This window comes from Oncorhynchus keta, chromosome 14 (assembly GCF_023373465.1).
Source record: "Oncorhynchus keta strain PuntledgeMale-10-30-2019 chromosome 14, Oket_V2, whole genome shotgun sequence".
Classification (NCBI taxonomy): Eukaryota; Metazoa; Chordata; class Actinopteri; order Salmoniformes; family Salmonidae; genus Oncorhynchus; species Oncorhynchus keta.
This window is the reverse complement of record NC_068434.1, coordinates 21,087,289-21,110,011: the sequence shown is the minus strand read 5'-3', so window position 1 is coordinate 21,110,011 and position 22,723 is coordinate 21,087,289. Positions and strand designations below refer to the sequence as shown.

General features: G+C 43.9%; 1 protein-coding gene across 3 annotated transcripts in view; it reads left to right on the top strand.

Moving 5' to 3' along the window:
- Positions 1-22,723, top strand: part of pcsk5b (proprotein convertase subtilisin/kexin type 5b) — a 62,083-nt gene that overhangs the window by 36,475 nt on the left and 2,885 nt on the right. Inside the window, exons 18-32 of one of the 3 annotated variants that reach the window (XM_035785028.2) lie at positions 5,874-5,977; positions 6,095-6,233; positions 6,584-6,699; positions 12,364-12,466; positions 13,573-13,709; positions 16,019-16,219; positions 16,760-16,828; positions 19,974-20,016; positions 20,099-20,244; positions 20,355-20,558; positions 20,701-20,784; positions 21,051-21,246; positions 21,486-21,700; positions 21,920-22,162; positions 22,484-22,717. In XM_035785028.2, the coding sequence (XP_035640921.2) occupies positions 5,874-5,977; positions 6,095-6,233; positions 6,584-6,699; positions 12,364-12,466; positions 13,573-13,709; positions 16,019-16,219; positions 16,760-16,828; positions 19,974-20,016; positions 20,099-20,244; positions 20,355-20,558; positions 20,701-20,784; positions 21,051-21,246; positions 21,486-21,700; positions 21,920-22,162; positions 22,484-22,717 (2,234 nt within the window). Of the gene's footprint in view, positions 1-5,873; positions 5,978-6,094; positions 6,234-6,583; positions 6,700-7,620; positions 9,205-12,363; positions 12,467-13,572; positions 13,710-16,018; positions 16,220-16,759; positions 16,829-19,973; positions 20,017-20,098; positions 20,245-20,354; positions 20,559-20,700; positions 20,785-21,050; positions 21,247-21,485; positions 21,701-21,919; positions 22,163-22,483; positions 22,718-22,723 lie in introns of those variants that run through there. The other 2 variants (XM_035785030.2, XM_035785029.2) reach the window with 2 other exon arrangements.

Genomic DNA, 22,723 nt, shown 5'->3' with positions numbered 1-22,723 from the left:
GAACCACTCCTTTATTGGGGGTGTCTTGCTAATTGCCTATAATTTCCACCTGTTGTCTATTTCATTTGCACAACAGCATGTGAAATTTATTGTCAATCAGTGTTGCTTCCTAAGTGGACAGTTTGATTTCACAGAAGTGTGATTGACTTGGAGTTACATTGTGTTGTTTAAGTATTCCCTTTATTTTTTTGAGCAGTGTGTGTATGATATATATAGAGATATAGAGATCTATATATATATATATACATCTATACATACATCTATACATACACACATATATACACATGGAGATGTTGCTATATACAGTGCCTTGCGAAAGTATTGGGCCCCCTTGAACTTTGCGACCTTTTGCCACAGTTCAGGCTTCAAACATAAAGATATAAAACTGTATTTTTTTGTGAAGAATCAACAAGTGGGACACAATCATGAAGTGGAACAACATTTATTGGATATTTCAAACTTTTTTAACAAATCAAAAACTGAAAAATTGGGCGTGCAAAATTATTCAGCCCCCTTAAGTTAATACTTTGTTGCGCCACCTTTTGCTGCGATTACAGCTGTAAGTCGCTTGGGGTATGTCTCTATCAGTTTTGCACATCGAGAGACTGAAACTTTTTCCCATTCCTCCTTGCAAAACAGCTCGAGCTCAGTGAGGTTGGATGGAGAGCATTTGTGAACAGCAGTTTTCAGTTCTTTCCACAGATTCTCGATTGGATTCAGGTCTGGACTTTGACTTGGCCATTCTAACACCTGGATATGTTTATTTTTGAACCATTCCATTGTAGATTTTGCTTTAATATTTTGGATCATTGTCTTGTTGGAAGACAAATCTCCGTCCCAGTCTAAGGTCTTTTGCAGACTCCATCAGGTTTTCTTCCAGAATGGTCCTGTATTTGGCTCCATCCATCTTCCCATCAATTTTAACCATCTTCCCTGTGCCTGCTGAAGAAAAGCAGGCCCAAACCATGACGCTGCCACCACCATGTTTGACAGTGGGGATGGTGTGTTCAGGGTGATGAGCTGTGTTGCTTTTACGCCAAACATAACGTTTTGCATTGTTGCCAAAAAGTTCCATTTTGGTTTAATCTGACCAGAGCACCTTCTTCCACATGTTTGGTGTGTCTCCCAGGTGGCTTGTGGCAAACTTTAAACAACACTTTTTATGGATATCTTTAAGAAATGGCTTTCTTCTTGCCACTCTTCCATAAAGGCCAGATTTGTGCAATATATGACTGATTGTTGTCCTATGGACAGAGTCTCCCACCTCAGCTGTAGATCTCTGCAGTTCATCCAGAGTGATCATGGGCCTCTTGGCTGCATCTCTGATTAGTCTTCTCCTTGTATGAGCTGAAAGTTTAGAGGGAAGGCCAGGTCTTGGTAGATTTGCAGTGGTCTGATACTCCTTCCATTTCAATATTATCGCTTGCACAGTGCTCCTTGGGATGTTTAAAGCTTGGGAAATCTTTTTGTATCCAAATCCTGCTTTAAACTTCTTCACAACAGTATCTCGGACCTGCCTGGTGTGTTCCTTGTTCTTCATGATGCTCTCTGCGCTTTTAACGGACCTCTGAGACTATCACAGTGCAGGTGCATTTATACGGAGACTTGATTACACACAGGTGGATTGTATTTATCATCATTAGTCATTTAGGTCAACATTGGATCATTCAGAGATCCTCACTGAACTTCTGGAGAGAGTTTGCTGCACTGAAAGTAAAGGGGCTGAATAATTTTGCACGCCCAATTTTTCAGTTTATGTTTTGTTAAAAAAAAGTTTGAAATATCCAATAAATGCCTTTCCACTTCATGATTGTGTCCCACTTGTTGTTGATTCTTCACAAAAAAAATACAGTTTTATATCTTTATGTTTGAAGCCTGAAATGTGGCAAAAGGTCGCAAAGTTCAAGGGGGCCGAATACTTTCGCACGGCACTGTATGTATGTATATACAGTGGGGCATAGGTACACTTCAACTATGACAGACAAAATGAGAAAAAAAATCCAGAAAATCACATGGTAGGATTTTTAATGAATTTATTTGCAAATTATGGTGGAAAATAAGTATTTGGTCAATAACAAAAGTTTATCTCAATACTTTGTCATTGCCAACAAAGGTCAAATGTTTTCTGTAAGTCTTCACAAGGTTTTCACACACTGTTGCTGGTATTTTGTCCCATTCCTCCATGCAGATCTCCTTTAGAGCAGTGATGTTTTGGGGCTGTTGCTGGGCAACACAGACTTTCAACTCCCTCCAAAGATTTTCTATGGGGTTGAGATCTGGAGACGAGCTAGGCCACTCCAGGACCTTGAAATGCTTCTTATGCTGATGGTAGGCTTTGTTACTTTGGTCCCAGCTCTCTGCAGGTCATTCATTAGGTCCCCCCGTGTGGTTCTGGGATTTTTGCTCACCGTTCTTGTGATCATTTTGACCACACGAGGTGAGAGCTTGCGTGGAGCCCCAGATCGAGGGTCTTGTATGTCTTCCATTTCCTAATAATTGCTCGCACAGTTGATTTCTTCAAACCAAGCTGCTTACCTATTGCAGATTCAGTCTTCCCAGCCTGGTGCAGGTCTACAATTTGGTCTTTGGTCTTGGCCATAGTGGAGTTTGGAGTGTGACTGGGGTTGTGGATAGGTGTCTTTTATACTGATAACAAGTTCAAACAGGTGCCATTAATACAGGTAACTTCTTAAAGAAGTTGTTACAGGTCTGTGATAGCCAGAAATCTTGCTTGTTTGTAGGTGACCAAATACTTATTTTCCACCATAATTTGCAAATAAATTCATTAAAAATCCTACAATGTGATTTTCTGGATTTTTCTCATTTTGTCTGTCATATTTGAAGTGTACCTATGATGAAAATTACAGGCCTCTCTCATATTTTTAAGTGGGAGAACTTGCACAATTGGTGGCTGACTAAATACTTTTTTTGCCCCACTGTATGCAACACACACACACACACACACACACACACACACACACACACACACACACACACACACACACACACACACACACAGTGCATTCGGAAGTATTCAGACCCCTTGACTTTTCACATTTTGTTACGTTACAGCCTTATTCTACACACTACCCCATAATGACAAAGCAAAAACAGGTTTTTAGAAATGTTTTCAGTTTGTCATTATGGTCTATTGTGTGTAGAATAAGGCTGCACATTTTGTTACATGTGAAAAGTCAAGGAGTCTGAATAGTTTCCTAATGCACTGTATATTCAGTTCCGAGGTGGACCAGATCCAACCCAGAATATGTCAGAGATGAGTGCGAATCGGATCCGAAAGATTAAAATTGCAGCTTTATTGCTGTGCATGCCAGCAGAATTGTTTTGACTTGTCTGGCAAGCAGGGAATTTTAATGTTTCACATGCATTTTCTGATGTTGGCCTATCTAAAATAGAGTTGATCTACACTACAGCTTAATATTTTCATAAATGCATCCCTGATTTTAAAATGTTGACACAAGGTGTGTGGCAAAGACGTTTTCGTTCTCCCACAGATTTGTGCACATTCATTTTGAGTTTTCCCTTTGTTAATCTTTATTTTTGATATATACTGAACAAAAATATGAACGCAACATATTGCAGTTCATAGAAGGAAATCCGTCAATTGAAATAAGTACATTAGGCCTTAATCTATGGATTTACATGACTGGGCTGGGGCGCAGCCATGGGTGTGCGTAGGAAGGCATAGGCCTGTCCCGCAGGTGAAGAAGCCAGATGTGGCGGGAAACTGGGCTGGGGCGCAGCCATGGGTGTGCGTAGGAAGGCATAGGCCTGTCCCGCAGGTGAAGAAGCCAGATGTGGCAGGAAACTGGGCTGGGGCGCAGTCATGGGTGTGCGTAGGAAGGCATAGGCCTGTCCCGCAGGTGAAGAAGCCAGATGTGGCGGGAAACTGGGCTGGGGCGCAGTCATGGGTGTGCGTAGGAAGGCATAGGCCTGTCCCGCCAGATGTGAAGGGAAACTGCCAGATGTGGGCATAGGCCTGTCCCGCAACTGGGCTGGGGTGCAGTCATGGGTGTGCGTAGGAAGGCATAGGCCTGTCCCGCAGGTGAAGAAGCCAGATGTGGCGGGAAACTGGGCTGGGGCGCAGCCATGGGTGTGCGTAGGAAGGCATAGGCCTGTCCCGCAGGTGAAGAAGCCAGATGTGGCGGGAAACTGGGCTGGGGCGCAGGCATGGGTGTGCGTAGGAAGGCATAGGCCTGTCCCGCAGGTGAAGAAGCCAGATGTGGCGGGAAACTGGGCTGGGGCGCAGACATGGGTGTGCGTAGGAAGGCATAGGCCTGTCCCGCAGGTGAAGAAGCCAGATGTGGCGGGAAACTGGGCTGGGGCGCAGCCATGGGTGTGCGTAGGAAGGCATAGGCCTGTCCCGCAGGTGAAGAAGCCAGATGTGGCGGAAAACTGGGCTGTCGTGGTTGTGGGGCCGGTTGGATATACTGCCAAACATTCTAAAATAATGTTGGGGGTTCTTATGGTAGTGAAATGAACATTAAATTACCTGGGGAAAAAACTCTGGTGGACATTCCTGCAGTCATCATGCCAATTGTACATTCGGCTTGAGACATCTTTGGCATTGTTGTGTGACACAACTTCACATTTTGGTGGCCTTTTATTGTCCCCAGCACAAGGTGCACCTGTGTGATATGTCACACCTGTCCGGTGGATGGATTGTCTTGACAAAGGACACAATTCTCACGAACATGGATGTAAAACAAATTTGTGCACAACATTTGAGAGAAGCTTTTTGTGTGTATGGAACATTTCTTGGATCTTTTATTTCAGCTCATGAAACATGGGACCAGCACTTTACATGTTGCGTTTTATATTTTTTGTTCCGTGTATTTTGCTTGAGCACGCATAGAAGTACCTGGCCTGTGCACAAGTGTAGGCCTATTAAAGTTCACATTTGTGGATGTCTAATGATAGTATTTCTGATTGTATTAACTCAACACCACTTATGAGCTGTGGAGCATCTCAAAATAAAATAATTGGCACCACGCACAGAGTATTTTACATTCATTTGCGAGTATTTCTTATTGCATTTGAAAAATCTTTCCAACACTCTCCTTCTCAATATGCTTAAGTAACCTCTTTGCCTCGGTGTGACATAGCAACATGTTGCTGATCCCATATCCCCAGTGGAAACATCATAAAATAGGCTGTCTGTTCCGAGCTCATTGGCACGGGAAACCACGAGGGCCCAGTTGAAACAATGTTGCAAGTTCGCTATAGCAAGAGATGAAGCCAGCGAAGGTGAGAGGCAGACGGGTGGAGGAGAGATTAATGCTTTAGACTGAACAAACTGCCATGTGTAGCACGTGATTTAGAGGTAATTTTTGTATTTTCATCAGGAAATATTATTCTAATATAATTTCGGCTCTGGTCGGTATTTCAGATATTTTCACACCGATTCGAGGTCAGTGAGCCGACATGGGATCCAAGGGTCAATTACAGAATTTTGGATCCGACCTGTTCGGATACCGGGTTGGATCTCGGGTTAGGATATATCCGTGAAGACCTCCTAGTTTAGAACCTTTAGTGCTGTTCTTTAAACATTTTATTTTTTCACACCTCTCCTCTGGGATCCCCAGCCGTTCCAAGTATTTGAACTATTCCACAGCTAGCACACCTGATTCGACTTGTTCACTAAACATCAAGCCCTTAAATTGGTGACTCAAGGTGAGCTAGTTCAGGGTTACAAAAAAATTGGGAAATGTCTGGGGAGGACATCTGAGGAGAGGTTTGAAAACCACTGGACAGTTTATGATTTTAATTTGATGTATGAAAAAAGGGACCGGTTGCCAGTGAAGTGTGTTGTGTACTAACGTGTGCCTTTTGTAATTCGGTGTATTGCTCTCCAGTCTTCAGGGGAATAAATGTCAAATGACCTGTGACCCTGGGACCTACTATAATGGCCACAGGAGGACCTGCGAGCTGTGCCACCGAGCGTGTGCCACCTGTGCAGGTAAAGCTCCCTTCATAAAGTAAAGATGGTCCCTCCCAGTCAGTTGGCCAAAGTAAAAATCGACATTTTGCCCAAAGTGAAGTTTGTGCACTGCTCACAGTCTCCCCCTGTCTGCAGGCACGGGGATGGAGGCGTGTAACAAGTGTGCAGAGGGCTACTTCTTGGAGGAGTGGCGCTGTGTGTCCGCCTGCAGCGTGGGATACTACATGTATGAGCAGACCTCGGACAAGGGCGACATCAACAAGTCCTGCAGGAAGTGAGTCTGCTTGACGCATACAAACTCCACACCTTACACTTCCTCTCTTCTACACCTCCTCCCTACAACCTGGCGTGTTTAGCCTGTCAAACTGCCTCAAACCGGACTATAATCTTCAAAATGGTTCCAACATCAGTCATATACCTACGGTCCCTTAAACCTACCTTTTTCCTCCTCTTTAATCTAACACTACTCGCTATGTAGTCTGGAGGATATCTGTGCGTTAGCCCTCCTGTTTGATGTACCAAAATCATAAAGTTGGAAAAAGGGACAAACACGCTTTGTGGAAAGTCATCCCTCTATCCAACTATGACCTAAACTATAGCTTTAACCCCCACCCCCCACCCCAGGTGTGACCACAGCTGCTATGCCTGCACAGGGCCCGGTGAGACAAACTGCAGCACCTGTGTGAATGGCTATAACCTGGAGGCAGGAGTGTGTGTGGTCAGCACCATCTGTAAAGATGGTGAGTACTAGAAACCCTCTTATATGTATTATAGATTTTTTTAAGGACCTCATTCTAGAAGTGTCTGCTCAGTCACTGCACAGGTAACAGCGGTTTTAAACTTTCTCAGTGCTCTTTCTCTTTTTGTCACCATCTTTGCTCATGCATTCACCCCTAACTAATCTATACCAATCTCTCTTTACATCTTGTCTAAATTACGCATGTTTAAAATTGGGCAACTTCTGTCTGATTCTGCAATGCCTTCCCCATATCTCACACTAGATGGAAGGTTGGTCTTGTGGCCTCATACTGTAACCTAGGATAGAAAATATCCATGCTCTTGATGGTATTCCATTGATATGGCTAACCTTTTCAGTCCTATCCTATAGGGCCCGTTTGTCTGTGAGATATGATGAAGGTTTTTGATGATCTGATTTGTCTTCAAATTGTCATCCCCAGTCTGTCCATGACCCACTGAGACCAATGGCTTTTTATTGACTACAAAACAAATGAATGACTTCTGCTTGTAGAAAATGGACTCTTAGTTTGAGTGCACAGCAAGTTAAAAAAAACATATTTCAAATTGAGGTTATGACAGACTGGCGATCCACTTTTTCTGTGAAAAGTCATCTCTGATGAAAAATGACAATGTTTTGACTTTTGAAATTGACCCTCTTTGAAATTGATTGACGTTTTTTCTCTTTTTCCCCAAATTTCTGTTTTACTTTCCGACATGGATCCAATCATTCCTGCTGGACTACAATCTTTCCCCTCCGATGAACATCACACCTCTGATGGATCAAAACCTAAACTCTTTCTGTCACCTGACCCCTCCTGACCAATCCACTTGGCTTTGTCCGCCTGTCCTGACCAATCCCATGGCTATGTCTGTTGTCCCCCCCCCCACACCCTACTTATCTCTTCTTCCTGGTATGTGGAAAGCAAATGAAGAATCTTGGGCAGAAGGCAGTTTCTGTGTGCTTGTAAAAAAGAACAATCTGTGCCAGAGAAAAGTTCTGCAGCAACTGTGCTGCAGAACATGTTCGCTAAAAGGGTGACGGGAGGTCCCGCAGGGAGCCGGGGGGAGGCACCCCTCTACCCAAGCCCACTCACTCAGTCACATAATTTATAAGAAAATCTGGGCCTCTTAAGGGACTGCGTCAGAGGTGTGAGGACAGAACTACAACAAACCTACCTTTTTTCTGTACTGGGACATGTGGTCAGGGCGACAGTAGCAACTGGGACTTACTACAAAAACAAAAACAAATAATGTGTGGGTATTTTGTGACCAAAGCATCCATGCCAAAATAATTGTACCATTTTCCAGTATAGGATGTGTAGCTTGCAGGAGGGACCTGCCAATCTGTGTTTACTTCAGTTTTTTGCTCCTCCTCAAGAGTAACGATGCGAAGATGAAAGCTGATGAACGTACCAACCCCCGGCTGTGTGTTTGTAAATAAATGTTCACTCAATAATGTGAAAACTGTCTGGGTTGCGTTTGCTATCTGCCAAGTGAGGATACACACACACACACACACACACAGCAGGATTGTGCAAACACTTGAATTGATAGGTGGGGAAAATCATGTCCCCATTCTAAATGCCGCAGGGAATCCATTGTGTGCCACAGGGAATCCTGACTGCTAAACTGTCATCTATTTTTCAGGTTGTGTGTGAGAGAGAAAGTATTACAGGTGCCCTTGACTCACTCATCATTCCACAGGCACTAAGATCAGATCTGTTTATCAAAGACCACATGAGATAAATCAGGGTCGTATCTTTTAGGCACAAAACATAAGAAAACTAACAGACAGGGATGACGACCTAGTCTCGCCCAATAAGAAACACTTATTTTCATTACAAAATGCTTTTAAGTTTTCGTTGCGTGAGACCATGGGGCCATTGCACTGACAAACAGCACTAGCAGGGCTTTATTCCACAACGTGGCATGGTTATGTCATTGCATTCGAGCAGAGGTGGTACTGTATCTTCTTGATCATCAAATAATTTTGATATGGTTGACGTTTTTTGGTGAACTTCATTTAAATGTTATTCTATCCTTGCTAGCTGCCACACATTCAAGACATGTCCATGACACTATAGCAAAGGGCGTGCATTTCATTAAGATTTGTGTTCATTTGGCTCCTCAATGGAAGAAAAGACTGTTACTTATTAATGTATTAAACCATTTTTCTGTTGCTTGCCCTGGTGAACACAACCCAGGTTGTAAGCACATCAGAGACTGAGAATCCAAGACAATGGTTGGTGCTGCAAAATTGGACCACAGTCTGTCTCTCTCTGTAACACGCAGGCCATGGGAGTCAACTTTGTAATGTTTGAATACCCTGTTCATGAAACCCATTATAGAATGAGTACTGAGGTGAATATGACACTGTATTCCAATAAAGAATGTGTCAAATTTAATTCTCAATGTGGGTTTATACCTTTTTGAACAATTACAGTATTACTGTAGTCGTGTTGTACTGTTGATTGTGGTTTAATTGAAATAAAGATTGATTGATCCTTTTGGTTAACAGAAACATATTCTTGGTCATTGTTGAAGATGACTTAGATTTGATTAGTGTCAGTAGTATGTTGATTTATATCATGTCTTGTCAGACCCCCCAACACACATTTTTATTGTAAACCAGTGTCGATGTTATACATATCAATGTTATTACTAATTCAAATGGTTCATCTGTTATTTTTTTTTTTTTTTCCTGATAAGCTCTGTTGGTCATTATGAACATCCTCATTGTCCCACACTGTTTATTTGGGTTGTGTTCATTAGGCAGAACATGGAAAAATAACGGATTGAAACAGGGAGAGACTTCCTGGACTTTTTCAATAAGAAATTCTCATATTTGTTTTCCGTTGCAAAAAGTTATGAAATGTTTTCTGTTGCGAGCCCTAATTAACACAACACTGGTTATGATAAACCTCCCAGTCTATTCCTCACCCAACATTGTTCCTGCAAGAATTTACAGAATGTATATAATAGTATTTGGTCATTTAGCAGATGTTTTTATCCAAAGAGACATACAGTTTGTAGTCTCACATTTAGTAATTCAAAGAATTCAACCCTTTTTGTTTCAATATGAACCCTTTTCTTTTACAGGTTAATATGTTTAAGTCTGGTCTCAGATCTGTGTCACATGTAGCGTGTATGCACGTGCACAACAGGAGGTCTGTGGCATCTTAATTGGGGAGGATGAACTCGTGGTAATATCTGGAGTGGAATTAGTGGAATGGTATCAAATATATTAAACACATGGTTTCCATCTGATGCCATTCCATTTACTCCATGACAGCCATTATGCGCGGTCCTCCCCTCAGCAGCCTCCACTGATGTGCACGCGTACAGTCAAAGTGTGATATTAGCAAGTGAAGGTTGGGAGAGAGAAGGGAGCAGATTTTAAGAATGGTACCAGATGGTATCCCCATTCACCACCACTGATACCTGCATTAAGATTGACAGTTTCTTCCACCACAACTACTAATCATTTTGCTGTTATTATTACTGCCGTTAGATTTGGTGATTGTAAGAAATGCAGTACTAATGGTCTTAATGAATGCAGTACTACTGGTCTTAATGAATGTAGTACCACTGGTCTTAATGAATGTAGTACCACTGGTCTTAATGAATGCAGTACTACTACTGGTCGTAATGAATGTAGTACTACTGGTCTTAATGAATGCAGTACTACTGGTCTTAATGAATGTAGTACTACTGGTCTTAATGAATGCAGTACTACTACTGGTCTTAATGAATGTAGTACTACTGGTCTTAATGAATGCAGTACTACTGGTCTTAATGAATGTAGTACTACTGGTCTTAATGAATGTAGTACTACTGGTCTTAATGAATGCAGTACTACTGGTCTTAATGAATGTAGTACTACTGGTCTTAATGAATGCAGTACTACTGGTCTTAATGAATGGAGTACTACTGGTCTTAATGAATGTAGTACTACTGGTCTTAATGACTGTAGTACTACTGGTCTTAATGAATGTAGTACCACTGGTCTTAATGAATGCAGTACTACTACTGGTCGTAATGAATGTAGTACTACTGGTCTTAATGAATGTAGTACTACTGGTCTTAATGAATGTAGTACTACTGGTCTTAATGACTGTAGTACTACTGGTCTTAATGAATGCAGTACTACTGGTCTTAATTAATGTAGTACTACTGGTCTTAATGAATGCAGTAATGTACAGTATACTTGTAGTGATTATGCATAGTGAACAAATACCATTGTAGCCCCAGTCAATATCCAACAAGTCTGGGTCTTGTTCACAAGCAAAACGTTATTGCGACAGATATCATTTTGTAAATAAAAATCTGTTTCTTATTGGACAAATTCAAGTAGTACTTGCTCGTTTTCAAGACATTTTCTTCATACTGGACTCGACCCTGTGTACAAACAGTTTGTTTTATTTCAAAACACTGATATTTGAATGGGCCTGGTTGACATGGTTCTGTTGCGCAAGGCAAGCTCAATCAAGCACCACTGGTATTTGAAAGAAAATGGATACTATTTGAACCCAGGGTAATGTTAATTAGGCACCAAATGGAAGAAAATGTACTGAAACAGGGAGAGAATACCTGACCACCAGAAACACTAATTTTGTTTTCTATTGCAAAACGTTTTGCTAAGGCATGCACTAATGCAGTATTTCCCAACTCCGGTCCTCGATTACCCCTAACCATACACATTTTTATTGTAGTCCCAGACAAGCACACCTGATTCAACTTGTCAACTGATCATCAAGCCCTCAAGCTGAATCAGGTACATATTGTCAGGGGCTACAACAGACAAATGTATACCGTTGGGAAACACTGCACTAATGAATACCAACCAGGTCTGGTATCCAGGGTCCATATCAGGCAGTGTAAAATGCTTTTCCTGCTGTCAGTTTGTCCTCAAGGTCAGCCAACTCCATCACTGCAACAACTCCGGCTCTCTCCAAGTGACACATTCTTTCCTCACTCTATTCTTTGAGCTGTTCTATTCAGAAGTCGTTTGTCTTTTGTCGAGTTTAGTTTCTCTCCCTGCGTTCTGTGTTTTGGGGAGAGGGGGGCTATTTGAATGGCGGCAGCCCAGGCTCGTCTGAATGGGAGCATCTGCCCGTTGTGTTGATAGCACAAAGAGATGCTTTTGTTTTGCCCGCGAAAACAATTTGGCTTTTCACAGAAAGCCAGAGCCCACAGTCAGCGACCTCGCACTGCTACCCTCGGAGGGCTGTGACACCCCCACCCTCTGTCAGTCATGTCCTAGTACATGTAGGTGGGGTGGGGGGTGTTGATAAAAATTATGGTGAGGGAGGGGGTAGGTAATGTTAATTCCTCAAATCTCTTTTCAATGCTGAAAAAAAACTCACCAGCAGAATCGTTAAGAGTTTTTTTTTAAAATCTGCATGAGAAGTAGTAGTAGTACTAGTAGTGTTGACCTCACCTGACCAAAAGAATGGTATCATTTGATATGCTGTCCTGGTGCCTATGTTGAAGGTGGCTTCAACTATGGTGGATGCATAACCAGGCCAGCGCAGTGCGGCTCGGCTCTGCTCAGCTCAGTAGTATGAAAAGGAAATTTATCAGGCCACTGATGTGGATTATGTGTCAGTTGTGTGAGACCTGAGTCCTAGTAGGGTTGTGTAAGTATATTCTCCCTCTGTTTTCAGGTGAGTACCTGAGCAGGCATGGGAAATGCCACCTGTGTTATGCCACCTGCTATAAGTGCGTAGGTCCTGAGAAGGAGGACTGCATAAGCTGCCCATCCAGTAGGTAAGACAGACATATAAGTGTATTAGAATGGGTTGTATTCAATAGTGCACATCGTCACAAAATGGCAACTAAAACAGAAAAAGGGTCTTGTATTGGACATGTTTAGACAGTCCCTCTACGTTTCAGTTTTCTTCTGTTAGGTGCCTTGTGAATACGACCCTGGAGCACCGTTTGATCCACTGAATGTCAGTGAGATTATATTTATCATCACAATGTTCTTTGATTAAACTTTGCTTTGGAAGTTCAGCCATGACTAATCTATCGTGGACAGGTTCGCATGTAAATGGGAAGTGACAATTTTCGCAATTATTTTACTTCTGGGTAACCGAGATTAAGCCACGACAAAACTAAATGAAATAAACATATTAATGAATGATGATCATGCCTTGTAGATACAAAATACTTTCCATGTCAATATTATTGAAATTCTATTCAAGGTAACCATTTACGGTAACTGTGTATATGATTTTAATCAAAAAATCTGATTTTATTTGTCAACATGCTTCATAAACAACAGGTGTGGACTAATAGTGTAATTCTTAGTTACGGGCACTTCCCAGCAATCCAGAGAGGAAGAAAATGGATAAATAATAGAAAAGTAAAACACGTAATAATAGATACACAATGAGTAACGATAACTATTATGCAGCATATATCACAATCTATAACCTCATCATAAATGTTATAGAGTGTTATTACAACCAGAATTATTCAAGCTTATTATGAATGAATGAAGAGATCGGATCACAGCTGTTAGAAAACATTAATTGGATGTATAACCTTTGCTGACTTTATGCCATTGCCTTATCAAGTCCAACTAACTCTTCCACTCTGGTTCTCCTTCAATCAAAACACTCCAAGTATTTATGGAACACCTTCATACTATTTATTACAATGAATACATTCATTAACCCTTTATAATGCTCTATGTAGCAGTAATGCCCTGTTTGCAGTGGTCTCGTAGATAATGTGTGTATATTGTCTATAGTGTACATTAATTATACATTAAATGTTAATTCTTAACATGCATTATGTTATACTGATGTAATAAAGTCATGAAAACCAGTGCACAAGCGATGTGTGTTCTCAACCATAAACCCCCCCAGGTATTTTGAAGATGGGCAGTGTGTAATCCGGTGCCAGGGGGGGCGCTATGCCATGGAGAGGCAGTGCCACCTGTGCCACCACACCTGCCAGGAGTGTGATGATGGAGGACCTGACAACTGCACAAGCTGTGACAAAGGTACAATCATCAGTTCTTAGTCATAATACAGCACCCACAACATCAATGGAGAACATGATATCGATGGTAATAGCTCTGTTTTTACAGTGTGTGACAGAAAGTATTATCTCTGTCAACACTGTAATACTGACTCTAGCCACACAAAGGGCTGACTGAAAGACACACATGCCAGACTGCATAGAGAGCAGATGAACACCAGATTTCTATGCAGCTGGCACCCTATTAATACGTGCACACAGACACATTCAATTAGTTAGAAATGTGCTTCCGTTTAAAACCAGTCTGTCTGGAATTTGAGGAGACAAAACAATAACTCCATGGCCCAGTGTCTATTTCATGTGCTTTCCAAAGATGTTCTCTTATATTCATAGTACCTCAGAACAGGGGTTCCCAAACTTTTTCACTCTTAGAGGAGGGGAGCTTCCGGCATTGGGGAACATCCGGAGCCCCCACTGCGCATGCGCCACAACTGTTTCTACAGGCACAAGCACTGTTCATGACACAAACTGTTTACACCCCTCTTGTTGGTGGAGAGAATTTAGCAGATTTAGAGCTTATTTTCTGCAATTCAACACGTCATTGGGTGCAAAGAAAATGTTCCGGTTTTAAAGGAGGTTTTCTTGCACTTCTATACATTTTGCCACGTTTATTCATGTGATATTTGAGTGACAAAAAAAATACAGCAATATATATGGGCTAAAAAAACAAAGAAATGGGCTATAAAAAATGTTAGCTGTCATGGGTTAGTTGATCTGGACATTTCTAGTTGGTAGAGCATAGCGCTTGTAACGCCAGGGTAGTGGGTTCGATTCAGGGTAGTGGGTTCGATTGTAACGCCAGGGTAGTGGGGTGCATAAAGGAAGTGGGATAAATCTTAGAAAGAGAAATGCTGAAGTAATTGAGAAAGATCCTTAATTTTCAACCTACTGCTGATTGGAATATATTAAAATCACTGTATTGGTCAATTGCACACAAGGTCCAACCAAAATTTCACTGCCGCTTTTAACCCTACATGTCCCGAGACCCCAGCAAAAATGAATTGATGTGAATGCTGTAAGTACAGAAATAGTTTTCTCACTGGGAAATATATATCTAACTAGTCAGTGACAACTGTGTGGAGTTTGTAAAAGCAACTATGAGAGTTTTTTATTATTTTTTTATTTTAAATGTTATATATACAGTACCAGTCAAAAGTTTGGACACACCTACTCAACCCTTGAATAAGTAGGTGTTTATATATTTGTTTACCCTCTTTTCCTCCCCAATTTTGATCTTGTCTCATCGCTGAAACTCCCCAACAGGCTCGAGTCATGTGTCCTACGAAACATGACCCGCTAAACCGTGCTTCTTAACAACCACCCACTTTACACGGAAGCCAGCCGCACCAATGTGCCGGAGGAAACACACTGCAGGCGCCCTGCCCGCCACAAGGAGTCGCTAGAGTGTGAGGAGCTAAGTGAAGTCCTCCGACCAAACCCTCCCCTAACCCGACGACGCTGGGCCAATTCTGTGCCGCCCCATGGGACTCCCGCTCAAGGCTGGTTGTGATACAGCCCGGGATCGAACCCAGGTCTGTAGTGACACCTCTAGCACTGCGATGCAGTGCCTTAAACTGCTGTTCCACTCGGGAGGCCTATGTGAGTTTATTACAGTGTTACATACACTATGTCCAGGGATGTACTATGATCTTCTATGTCGAAGAACCCCTTACATTATAATGACTGTTGTGTAGATTGTGAGTGTCGTAGAGCAAAACATGTCACATGAGCGTCTTCGTGAGAGTCTCAGCTTTAATAGTTTGTTACTCGAACCATTAGCACTCTAGAGATATTTTTGTTAAAAGACCGGGCCCGGGCTCCTTCAGGATTCGCACTTGTTTCACAAACACTGCTCTACTTCAGCCCCCATCCATGATACACAGACTAATGGTTGGTTTCTATGGATGCAGAATATATAGACAAATTCAATGGTGCAACCCAGGAGTCTGTAGCTCACAATGTTTAAAAGGGATTAGAAGTCCAAAACGCGCCGGCGTTACAAAAGACACATACATACAGTATAGAGGTTTTAGAGAGTTGCAGGGGGGTGCCACACTAGGCGCCCAGGGAGCTGTTTTAGGATGTACTGCTACGAAGCTGTGTATTTCCTGTCTGAATCATTTGAAGATAAAGGAAATGACAAGTTCAATGCAGCAACATTACGATCTTAGTAGGTCTTTGTCTGTTTCATCCATTGACTCACTGTCTGTGTGTTTGTACTGGTGTTTTTGCCAATGAAACTGACTGTGTCTGTCTCTCTGCCTGGCCAAGACAAGTTCCAGACAGACAGGTACCACTATAGAGGGGAGTGTCGTGACGTGTGTCCAGAGGGCTTCTTCCATTCCTGGCGGAAGCGGTGTGAAGTGTGCTCCGTCAACTGCACTGTGTGCACCGACGTCGACCGCTGCCTCCACTGCAGCCCCTCCCACTACCTCCGAGACGGACTGTGTGTCCCACTGGAGTGTGGCGAAGGTGAGACACCCCACCAAGTACACACAACTTGTTCTCTTCTCCCCCCCCCCCTTCCCATCTCCTTTTGTCCTCTGTGCTCTACCACACTACCATTTAAAAAAAAAAAAAATTAAGATTGAGTCTGAGACAGAGAATGTTTGAGAGGGAGACATGATTGAAAACTGCTAAAACGAGAGAGAGGGGAGGATGAAAATAAAGTTTTATCATATGTGTCAGACATGTCCAAACTGATCCCCTGCATGGCCCTGCAGCCTGCCACAGCTCACGCCTCAGAACACTTTGCATTTAACACCTTCCCCTCTCAGTGCTGCTGTAAAGCCGCCACACCCCAATCTCACCTCTGTCTCCCATCCAGCGATGGTAATAGATAGCATTGGTATGAATGTAACTGTGTCTGATAGTCCAATGAGTGTGTATGACTCCAATATCCAGACTAGCAAAGTTTAAAGCAATGTATTGAATGGCTGCTGTGGTGCCAGTGTTGATAGATCCATTAGTCTTTAATGTGTGTGATGTATGCATGATGTACCTATCCTACAGGTGAGGTGGAGGACCCAGAGTATGAGGATTGTCTGCCCTGTGAGGAGGGCTGTAAGAAATGTCTACAGAGTAAGTATACACTTGTCACGAAAAGTCCAAGACAATCTACTTTCGAACCCCACTACAGACTCCACTAGACTGCCTCAGATCCCCCCCAAGTCCTTCGACTAATACTTAGAAGTTTTACATTAATACTGATCATCTTAGATCCTTTCAGACTGCCAAAACCTTCTTATGGGAACCTGCTCATGTTCATTTCCTGTACCCTAACTGAACACCAGGTATGCATCATCAGCATTATTCTGTTTTGTTCAGTCAAATCTTAACAGGCCCACGCAAGATGTTATTCATCGTGGGCGGAATGTCTTTCCTCACCATCCCGCCTCCCCACTTCTGGTAATTATATTCCTCAGAATTAAAAGACAAGCAGCAGACTTTGAGATTATTGTTCCGGGAACGCGATGCCATCGGCTAAAATGTTGGAGATTAAGTGAGCAATCAGTGTGGCGCTAAAAACCAAGTGCATGTAGACCCCTTCAAGACCCCTTACAGCCTGACCAAGCATGATAAGACCCCTTACAGCCTGACAGAGCATGATAAGATCCCTTATAGCCTGACTGAACATGATAAGACCCCTTACAGCCTGACTGAACATGATAAGACCCCTTACAGCCTGACAGAGCATGATAAGACCCCTTATAGGCTGACAGAGCATGATAAGATCCCTTACAGCCTGACAGAGCATGATAAGACCCCTTATAGCCTGACAGAGCATGATAAGATCCCTTACAGCCTGACAGAGCATGATAAGATCCCTTACAGCCTGACAGAGCATGATAAGATCCCTTACAGCCTGACAGAGCATGATAAGATCCCTTACAGCCTGACAGAGCATGATAAGATCCCTTACAGCCTGACAGAGCATGATAAGATCCCTTACAGCCTGACAGAGCATGATAAGATCCCTTACAGCCTGACAGAGCATGATAAGACCCTTACAGCCTGACAGAGCATGATAAGATCCCTTACAGCCTGACAGAGCATGATAAGATCCCTTACAGCCTGACAGAGCATGATAAGACCCCTTATAGCCTGACAGAGCATGATAAGATCCCTTACAGCCTGACAGAGCATGATAAGATCCCTTACAGCCTGACAGAGCATGATAAGATCCCTTACAGCCTGACAGAGCATGATAAGATCCCTTACAGCCTGACAGAGCATGATAAGATCCCTTACAGCCTGACAGAGCATGATAAGATCCCTTACAGCCTGACAGAGCATGATAAGACCCCTTACAGCCTGACAGAGCATGATAAGACCCCTTACAGCCTGACAGAGCATGATAAGATCCCTTACAGCCTGACAGAGCATGATAAGATCCCTTACAGCCTGACAGATCATGATAAGATCCCTTACAGCCTGACAGAGCATGATAAGACCCCTTACAGCCTGACAGAGCATGATAAGACCCCTTATAGCCTGACAGAGCATGATAAGATCCCTTACAGCCTGACAGAGCATGATAAGATCCCTTACAGCCTGACAGAGCATGATAAGATCCCTTATAGCCTGACAGAGCATGATAAGATCCCTTACAGCCTGACAGAGCATGATAATATCCCTTACAGCCTGACAGAGCATGATAAGGTCCTGTATAGCTTGACAGGGCATGATAAGAGATAGCAGCAGCAGCCCCCTCCAAACTGTACGGATGCTGAGAGTAGGAGGGGGAGTGAAAGATCACCTCTCACGCTCTCTCTCTCTCTCTGTACTTAAATCTCCACACAATTTCTCTCCCCGATGTCTGTCACTAACTCCTTCCCTCAGGCCACAGTTGTCTTCATGACTTAAAAAACACTCCATACACCTCGTAGAGCAGAGCGCACAGTACTGTAGTCTATTTCTGTATTCTATTCCCAGCCCGCTCTGTAAGGGGCGATAGCACCTGAAACGGGAGTCACATAATGAAGTCTTTTGGGTCTCTTGTAAACTTCATCTCCCTTGTTCCCCAGAGGGATCGACTAACCAACCCCACAGAGACTTTGATTATGTAGCTTGTGTTTGTGTGACTTTTACTGAATGTGCCATATCACGTGTGTGTGGATGTGTGTCTGTGTGTATGCGTGTGTAATGTTTTGAAAAGCTGTGGAAGTTTTCATCTTGGCATGCCCCATGAATATTTATATGAGGTGTTTTTTCCCCTGATGTGAAATAGACAGGGCCTGAAGGCCTGATTTCCGGCTCTTTGCTCTCCTGTCTTTCTCTCTCTGTCTCTCCCCTCCGCTCTTTCTCTTAGTAATTGTTCTCGCAGGTAGAGGCTTGTGGGTGCTGGGAGGCCTAGGCTGGTCTAGCCTAGCCATGTAACTGCGTGGTGCTGCGCTGGGGGAAGAGTCTCCCAGGAATGCCCCATGGGGCACAGCTGAAGAATGAGCTTTTGTTGCTCCTGTCTTTCCCCCTGGGATGTTTTGGCTGCTGAGAGCTGAGGGGATGACAGGGATAGGCGTTTCCTGGACAACTCTGATGGTTTGGAGGGGAATTAGGTTGGATGGTTTTGGTTAGTGGTTGTCATTAATAGTCTTGATTAGGGTCAGTAAATATGACTGTACGCCCTGTTCTTACATTTCCCCATCTAGTCCTTTAAATTGCAACAGTCCTGAGACAGATGAACTCATAAAGGGGTCTCTGCTTTTATTGTGATATCTGTGGGTTGAGCTGGTTGTGATTGGTTTGACCTTGGTGAACTCCGCATATGAAATGTGGAAAGAATAGTTTGGATTGGATTAGGCTGCATTGATATGTTCAAGTGGATCCCATTCATCCCCACAGTGGGCAGATAGGTGTAGGAGTGGCGACAGCCTGGTCTGATGCTAGGCTGCCATCTGCTGGCATGAAAAGGGAACCTTTCAAATGATAGCTGTTGGTTATGTCTTAATCGTATGGAGTGGCTTCCTCTCTTCGTCTTCTTGCCTTCACATTCACTGATGTGAAAAACTGGACAGGTGAGAGCAAATTCACAGGAAGTTTCTTATCCACCATATTGCCTTTACCCGGCCTAATGTTTTTGGCTCAGTGCAGATTATGAAGAGAAGACTGATAGTGGAATCCACCACATTATTGAGATGCACCCAGTAACTGCCAGGGTGAGGAATGAGATGGACAGTGAACCTGACTTTTGGATGAATGATTGACACCAATCCTTTCCTCCATACAGAAAACCCCAAGCAATGTGTCACCTGTGCAAAGGAGTACTATCAGTAAGTTAATTTCTTGTTGAGTCATCTTTCTTACAGTTCCACTGCAGCCTGTAGAGATATTGTGCTCTCTGTCTTTGTGGAGGTTCGGGCCTGATTGCCACATGAGCTGCCCAGACAGGACCTACAGTGTTATTGATACCATGACATGTGCCAAGTGTGAAGACAGCCACTGTGCCAACTGTGATCAGTCCCAGTGCTACTGGTGTGAGGAGGGCTTCTATGTTTCAGGTAGGACCTTTCATTCAGTTGATATTTCAACTCTGGGTTGTGCCACTGAGTCAGTTGGTAAAACACACACTTTATGTCGTTGATTATTAAACGAGTGTGTGTGTCTCCAGACGGAGAGTGTGTGGAGCAGTGTAAGGAGCGTTTCTTTGTCGACGAGGAGAGTCAGGAATGCGAACCATGTCATCGTATGTGTCGGACGTGCGGAGGGCCCAACTATGATGACTGTGACTCATGTGAGGATGACTTCACTCTGAAGGACGGAGAGTGTGTGGACAACCACTCCGCTTCCTGCCCTGACAAACATTTCCTCAACAGTAAGGCCTCATCTGACCTTCATACTTACTTAACTAACATTTCATATAAGTTCAGGTGTGTGCAACTGGTGGGCCAAATCTGGTCCCTGCCAAGGTTGTCTAGTGCAATATAGTCTCACTATTTGAATAAATATTTGCTCAGGTCAGGGGGAATGTGAGCAGTGCCACTCCAGCTGTAAGACATGCGCAGGCTCTGGGAGGGAACAGTGTAACACCTGTGACACAGGTAAGAGTTGAGTACATGGTATTTAGTATCTGAGTGCTGTGTTCTCCTCTATCCTCGGCCTGGGGTAGTTGCCAGAGTTTGCTTGTGTAATTGATCTGCTTTCACCTGTTTTAGTCATTCTTAAGTCATCTTTACTGTAGTTTTATGGTGTGCTTCCATTGTGAAGGTGAAGCGTGACACTTTCCATTTAGAAAATACTAGACTTTATTGAAGAATAATCCAACCGTGGTGTATGGTGACACCTGCATGCTTGTCTGGCTCTGTAGAGCGCTTTCTGATGGCCCGCCAGGCGTGTGTGGCAAAGTGCCCGTCTGGTACTTTCGGCAATTCCACGTCGGGCCACTGTGACGACTGTCTGCCAGGCTGTGTTCTGTGTCGGGATGCCCATCAGTGCCAGAGGTGCCGGACTGGACACACACACCTCTACCTGCAGGGCGACCAGTGTGTTCCCGAGTGCCAGAGGTCAAATCTACTCATCAATCTTTCTCCATTTTTCCATCCCTTCCCCCTGAAACTGATCTGTGACTTTCACATATGCATATACACACACAGAACACTCTTACACACACGCTCCAACTAGAATGCTGTAGGTGTCTTTTTTGTTGTTGTAATCATGTCATCAGAATAGTTTTCTCCCCACTTGCAGTCATGTTCAGTTCCGTAAAACCCCCTTCACCTCTCCCCTCCTGTCCTATGTGCAGGGGTTACCCTAAGGGGGGCGAGTGCCAGCCCTGTGCACCAGAGTGTGCCTCCTGCCTGGGGAACGCCACCCACTGCCTGAGCTGTGAGACCCAGTACTTGCTCCTGGAGCACTCTTGCAGAGGGCACTGTCCCGAAGGGCACTACCCCAATGAGCGAGAGTGTCTACGCTGTCCACCCGACTGCATAGAGTGTAGCCAGGATGGCCTGTGTAAGGGTAAGGCTGCTGCACGGGGAGCAGAGGTGGAGGGGTCAGGGTAAAAGGGGGTGGCGGGGATGTCAGCCACAGTACGAAAATATCAACTTTCTTTCTAATCTCCTCTATTCAGCCATAAAAAATCATGACATTCAATATGGCGGCCATATTAAGTGTACCAATAGGAGTAATTTTATATCTGTGTTTAGCATTCTCTCTCTTCCTGTGTCTCTGCACCAGAGTGTGAGGAGTACTACTTCCTACATAAGGACCAGTGTGTAGATGACTGCCCAGAGGGCTTCTTCCCCAGCGAGGAGCAGAAGGAGTGTGTGCGTTGTCACACCGACTGCGCGTCGTGTGACGGGCCTGACTCAGACGACTGTGATATGTGCAGGCACCCCGCGGCCGTGCGCTACAACGGGGAGTGCCTGTCCCAGTGTCCCTCAGACACTTACCACAACGTAGCCACCTTCGAGTGCCAGGGTACTGGGATTATACACACAACTCATTTTACCATAATTGGATCGTCTCATGACCTACCATAGGAGGCATTTATTTTGTGAAGTGATAGTGCTGTGTCTAACAGATAGGCTGTGTCTAACGGATAGGCTGTGTCTAACGGATAGGCTGTGTCTAACGGATAGGCTGTGTCTAACGGATAGGCTGTGTCTAACGGATAGGCTGTGTCTAACGGATAGGCTGTGTCTAACGGATAGGCTGTGTCTAACGGATAGGCTGTGTCTAACGGATAGGCTGTGTCTAACGGATAGGCTGTGTCTAACAGATGTGACGTCTGTCTCTCAGACTGCGACAGGTCGTGTCACACCTGCTCAGGTCCCGAGCCCTCGTCCTGCCTCAGCTGTGGGCCCAACATGCGAAAGGACTCCAGTGGCCACTGTGTCTTCTATAGCCAGTGCTCACTGCGCTCCTACAAAGATGAGGAGGGTGACTGCCAGACCTGCCACCCCCTCTGCCACCGCTGCTCAGGGCCCACCAAGGAGCACTGTCTCAGCTGCAACCCGCAGACCTTCCTGCTCAGTGAGT